This window comes from Hakea prostrata, chromosome 1, assembly GCF_041222555.1.
Source record: "Hakea prostrata isolate BN-2017 chromosome 1, UWA_Hpros_2, whole genome shotgun sequence".
NCBI classification, from domain to species: domain Eukaryota; kingdom Viridiplantae; phylum Streptophyta; class Magnoliopsida; order Proteales; family Proteaceae; genus Hakea; species Hakea prostrata.
In genome coordinates this window covers 71,750,670-71,756,678 of record NC_142600.1, presented here as the reverse complement: position 1 = coordinate 71,756,678, position 6,009 = coordinate 71,750,670, and the positions used below count along the sequence as shown (strand labels likewise).

The 6,009-nt window shown below is 39.0% G+C and overlaps 1 protein-coding gene across 1 annotated transcript; it reads left to right on the top strand.

Moving 5' to 3' along the window:
- Positions 1–3,613: 3,613 nt before the first annotated feature.
- Positions 3,614–5,701, top strand: LOC149029785 (ethylene-responsive transcription factor CRF2-like). Its single transcript, XM_089151487.1, has one exon. It carries the CDS (start codon positions 4,063–4,065, stop codon positions 5,167–5,169), a length of 1,107 nt encoding a protein of 368 aa, XP_089007613.1. The 5' UTR covers positions 3,614–4,062; the 3' UTR covers positions 5,170–5,701.
- Positions 5,702–6,009: the final 308 nt, after the last annotated feature.

Here is a 6,009-nt window from a genome sequence, read left to right as displayed (position 1 = left end):
GCAAATGTTTATTATTTTTTTCTTCTTACAATTAAATGAAGAAATAAATATTCATCCACTAAACCTTTTATTGTATAATTATTTCCCTCTTTTATTTATTTATTTATTTATTTATTTATTTATCATTTTGTTTATTTTTAACATTGAAGTTATACCATGCCATTTTGTATTCTTATCTTAACTTCAATCATGTGTGATTACCAAAAAAAAAAAAATTGAAATAATATTATCTTTGAATTTTTTTTTTTCTATATTTAATTTTGGACTCATGGGGTTAAACTCTTTTAATATGGAAAGGGTAGTAAATATTTATTTACTATGGTTTCTTTCTTTTCTCTTTTCAAGGTTAATTTTCAAATTTCAAGATAATATGGGTGGGCAAAAATTAATTATGAACAGAACCTATTGGGATTTGTAACACCTAGGTACACTAATTTGGCATCTGGCTCTCTAGTTCTCTAGTCCTTATATGAAGGATAGGGTGGGTTTTACTTGTCTAGGTCTCTTGTCTTCTGTCTTCGAGGTAGATGTCATTACTTACGTTGCCACACAGCTTGATTTCTCTTTTTTCGATAGAAACTTATCTCAAATCTATAATTAAAGATTCTGTCTTGTTTTAATGCATAATAGTCTTTATATTATTGTTTTTGAAAAAACTATTCTAGGCGGATTTATGGGATATCTTTTAGACGAGTGTTTTCCCGTTATAAGCATGGGATGTTTAGGATTTGATTGATTTGTGGAGGCCGAGATTTTTTGCATCCTAAGAAGATTAGATCATGCACAACTTCTCTCTTTTCACGTTGATGACATATGGTACAGTGAACGAGCTACTTTTTTATATTCTCTTTACACCAAGAAAATTTCAATGACCTTTTGAACCTTGCCCTTTTTGCTTGAATGTTGTGCAAAAAAAATAATCTTTTCATGATTTGTTTAAAGGTTTTGAGAATTAGTTTTTGAAAATGAGTTTTTATAAAACTAGCTAAATTGTCATTTGAGATCCAATTTTCTCTATTTTTTTTTTTTTTGGGTGAACAGAACCGGTTTTCTAGTTAGGTGAATTCAAAGAAAAGCACTCTTGTAATTTTAAAAATTATCAACTAGCTAGGAAGGCTTACTTGGTTCAGGGCCAAAGTTACTGGTCATGTTCCACTGATTGTATTCTAAGTCTTTGTTCAGTTTCCAATCCTGCCCCTGTTTCTTAATGAAAGCTTGATTATCAAAAAAAAAGTAATGTTATAAATTATCTGCTCTCGTAAAACAAAAGTTGTCTACTTGTCAATTGTCATTTCACTCTTTTGAATTCATTTTTTTTTACTTAAAACGCTTTTGCATATTGTTGCACCCATATCTGTCCTTCAGTGAACTGTTGATGATTCTGATTGTCTTGACTTTTTTGTTCCACAAAGTAGAGTGCAGGTGCTGTGACTTGAGTGGTCGGTAGCCGCCTCCAAAAGTCAAGTCAAATTTGAAAACGACACCCCTTATAATGGGGCTTTAACCACTCAAGTTGAAAAGCTTAATGAGAGTTTTTTAAAGTAAATAAACATTACTCACAAATATAATAGGTGAATGGTATTTATACTTAAACTTGACTTTCTTGAACAGTTAGATCATTTAGTTGGCTTGAATTTCCTCTTATGATTACTCGTCATAAGGTTGGAAGTTCCACTCCGTCCTGTCAAAGACTGACATCGGGTATGGTAGGGAAAGTTGGATAGGATAGCGCGTTGCATTGTCAAGCCAACAATATGGCAATTGTGTGCCCAACAGGAATGTTGAGGGAAAAGTCCCTTTAGCGTATCTATTGATTGGTATGTATGGAAAAGCTTCTTCAGATGCGAATCTTTGTTCATTGGAGGTCAAGTTGAATCCATTGACACAAGATATGCTCGAGCACCATTGGTTGGGTTAACCGACCAATCCTTCCGGTGGACCCTTGCTCGACTACAAGGGCTCGGGTTATACGACACTTGTTGTTTACACACGTGGTGATCTTGTGGACTCTCAATCTAACCCCTCAGCTGATTACTCTTTGGGTTAGCATTCCTTGAGATTGGTATCCCACACTAATGAAAATCCACCCAAGAAAGAGAGAAATGTCAACTGGGCCTAGCTCCTACGAGAAGAAAGTTCCAAATAATATCTCACCACCACTCAGGGCTGAGAGCTTGAGATAGGCTACGCAGCCTGGTAACCAACGCCAACCTTGCATCTCTGGAGGCATTGATATCCGGGAAAATTACGTGATTAGCTACTTTAAGGTAAGGTTTCTCTTTGCAAAAGTAATCATTCAATGTTTTACTTTACAAAACTAACAAAAATATTGATTTTTCATCACTTTGGACATTTTGACCTCTAAAATTGATCAATACCAATATAGGGGTGGAAATGTCCAAAGAATATGATAAATTAATGAGTTTTTCCTTTTGGACAAAATAAAATTTGACTCTTCAATGTGTAAAATCAAACTCAATTCAACTAGTTTATTAAGTGAAACATTAAGCTATTATTTTATAAAAAAGAAAACAAAAAATAGCTCAATTTATGAAAAATTTGAATTGATCTTTGATATACCAAATGTCAAACCTCACACTCTTACAGTGTTACACCTGTTTAGATACGACACTTTGAATCAACTCGCATAGGAATTTTACGTAAAGCGCTTAATTCTTAATTTATTTATCTAATTAAATAAATAAATAAATAAATAACTACGGTTCACAGTAAAAAAAGAGAGAGAGGGAAGGAAGGTTTGGTCGGTTGTGATCCGTACCTTGCGGGGCTTTTCCAGTGAAGGAAGTGAGTGACTAGTGAGTGAGTGAGTGAGGATTTGCTGTCAATAAATCAAAACACCAGGGTTAACTACGGAAAAACACTGCCTCTCCAAAAGACCAAAGTGCAAGTGGGTGCCTTGCTGCTGCTGCTGCTGCTGTGGCGTCGTGCTCGTTAAAAAGAAAAGTCGCAGAGAGACAATATAAGCCAGATATCCGTACGCTTCGAACAACCAAAACAAATTAATTAATTACCTCCTCAGTCCTCACTCCCCCTCTCCGCCTCTCCCAACCTTGCATTCAAACCATTCAAAGCGGCGCGAATTCCAAGGTTGCCCCTCTCCCCCACTTGCCAGTTGCCACCTTCTTCTTAGCTGTTAAACCGGAATAAAAGCCAAAGTTAAAAAAAGTTAAAAAACGCAACAGAATTGGTAAAATAATATTTCACGTGAAACGTCAAATGACAAAATTACCCCTTCATCCGACGACGATCTCTTCTTCTACGCTTGCTTCTAACCGGTTTTTGGGGACCCCAAGGAATTGACTGGGTTAATTGTAAAACGACCTATACTGCGATGGTCACGTGACCTCAAGAATCTTCTCTTGCCTTGCCATGCCATGCCATGCCATGTCAGCATTGCGTAACCGGGTCTCGCCCGCCCAGCCACCCAGATGCGGAAGCGGCGGGTCGACTAAGTACCGTTGCCGGCATCTTTCAACCTCCGTCACCTTCTGTTAACTCAGACAGACAGAGACGTACTTGTTAAATTAATAATAATAAACTACCAAAAATAAATTTCAGAAAAGAAAGAAGAAAAAAAAATAGAAACTTGGGGTTTTGGGATCCTATAAAACAGAGATTTCAATGTCAATCACACTGAAACTTCCCTGGGTATCTCTCGAGATTCTCCAAACAAACGCTCTTCTTCCTGCTCAAACAGGAGCTGCTCCACTTTGGCCTGAAATCCATCAAAGGAAACTGTTTATTCGCTTTCCATTCCCTGCAAATCGGGGTTTGCTCAGTGTGTGTTTCTCTTTACTGGAAATTTCTTCTCTTCTCCTCCATTCTGGTTTCCTTTTTTCTTAAACTTCATTGAAGTTTCTCTACCTTTGCGTCTCTTGACACTTTAAACGTCCTTTCAGCCAGCTTTCTTTGGCCCCTCTTAAGTTATTCTCTCCATCTTCTTTTTTGGTCTCACTATATCTTCCTTCTTTCCATCTTTTTTGGTTTCAATGCGAGTGTTGTAGAATAGAAGAAGAATCTGGTTCATCATCATCATCATCGATGCAGGAAATGAATCAAAGTGTCTTCTCTCCTATCAAATTCACTGAACACAGCCATGTAACTAAGAAAGTAGCAAGGCGGTTACGGAGCACAACCACCGGAGGACCGAAAGTGGTGAGAATCTCCGTCACCGACGCTGATGCCACGGATTCATCCGGCGATGAACAGGACGAGCTTTTCTGTCGTCACCGTGTGAAAAGGTACATCAGTGAGATCAAGATCGAATCCTGTTCGAGAGATGACGGGAATGCGAACGGTGCTTTGGCGAACAGGACGGTGCGGAACTCTCGGAAGAGACGAGCAGGGCCGGCGACAACGGCGGCAGACGGCAATCCGTCGCCGCGTACGGTGGAACAAGGCAAGAAGTTTCGTGGCGTTCGTCAACGGCCGTGGGGGAAATGGGCCGCTGAGATTCGTGATCCGGCGAGACGTGTGCGGTTGTGGCTTGGTACGTTTGACACTGCAGAAGAAGCTGCCAAGGTTTACGACAATGCTGCCATTCAGTTAAGAGGACCTGATGCCATGACAAATTTCGCGGTCACCGCCGCCGCCGCCGCCGCCACTACAGTACCTGAAGTTAAGCCGGAAGAGTCTTCCAGCTACGATTCCGGCGAGGAATCATCTTTGCACAACCATTCCTCTCCAACCTCCGTTCTCCGGTTCCATAACGAAGAGCCGGAGTCCAAAATCCGGCAAGGACAAGTTAAACTAGTTAAAGAAGAGGCGATTTCGATTTCACTTTCACCTCTACGATTACCTGAAGGTTGTTTCGATAATAAAATCAGTAGCTGTAGCAGAAGCATAAGCAGTAATGGTGGTTGCTGCGAAGGCGAGATGAGAGAAATCTTCAAATCTCCAAAAGAAGAAGAAGACACACTGCCATTCTTGAACGATTTTTTCTGGGATTTCGAAACAGCAGCAGGAGGAGGAGCAACAGCACCAGAGCTGTTCGACGTGGGCAACTTGCAGGACAGTCTTTCCAGTGAAGACTTGGGCAATATCTTCCTCGGGTCCAACGAGGATTTCGAACCGTCCACGTGGCACGTCGACGACTTTTTCCAAGAAATCGGCGATTTATTTGCTTCGGATCCTCTTATTGCCCTCTGAGTTTCTCTTTTTTACGAAATTATTTTATAATTTTTTATTCGTTGTTTAATTTTGCTTTGAAAAACTGTCGAGTAAAACGAGCTTAGGCAGTGAGATTTTGAGAGAAAGACTCCTCGGCGAGGAAATGATTTGTTTGTGTAACTCGCCAACGTTGACAGGTGGCAAATATGAATTAATTAGCCAGTTGGCATATGTACGAGGGTTTCCTTTTCTGTTTTCGATTTTACGGTTAGCGTTTTGTGATTCTAAAAAGAGCGAGGCGAACGAGTCGGACCACAGGACGTCAGGTCGGACCGTCGGACCACCACGTCTAATTATTAACAAATATCATTAAAATAGGTAATAATAATTTAATGTGAAAAATAAATTTGAAAACCCTTTTTCTCGTCTCTTCTCACCGTTCAAGCTTTTTATAACGCTTTTAAAATATGTTTGGTGAGCACACGCGCAAGGGTCTACTGGAAAGGAGCTAACCCAAAGGACTAATCCCATGCAAAGGAAATTGGATTTTTAGCAATAATGACTTTTTATAGATTTTGGGGGTAAACTGGAAAAGTATATATTCTCAAGAAGATCTTGTTTTGAGATTGGACATTTTTTGATTATTCAATAGGGTTGGAAAATTTCCTTTCCATAGAAATCCAACTTCATATTATCTTAATTACAAAGACTCTCTCCTTCAACCTATATATGAGTATCCTCTTAACTGAATTACATCGCATGGCATTTATCATGTAACATTATGGAATCCAAATAAAAAGGGGTTCTCTTGGGTTTTTCTTTAGTTGATACACCAACCTTCCTTCTTTACCGATAGTTAAAGTTGTCTTGTGTCTAGTA

Coding starts and splice junctions, on each gene's coding strand:
- LOC149029785 (XM_089151487.1), top strand. CDS start 4,063: ATGCAGGAAATGAATCAAAGTGTCTTCTCTCCTATCAAATTCACTGAA.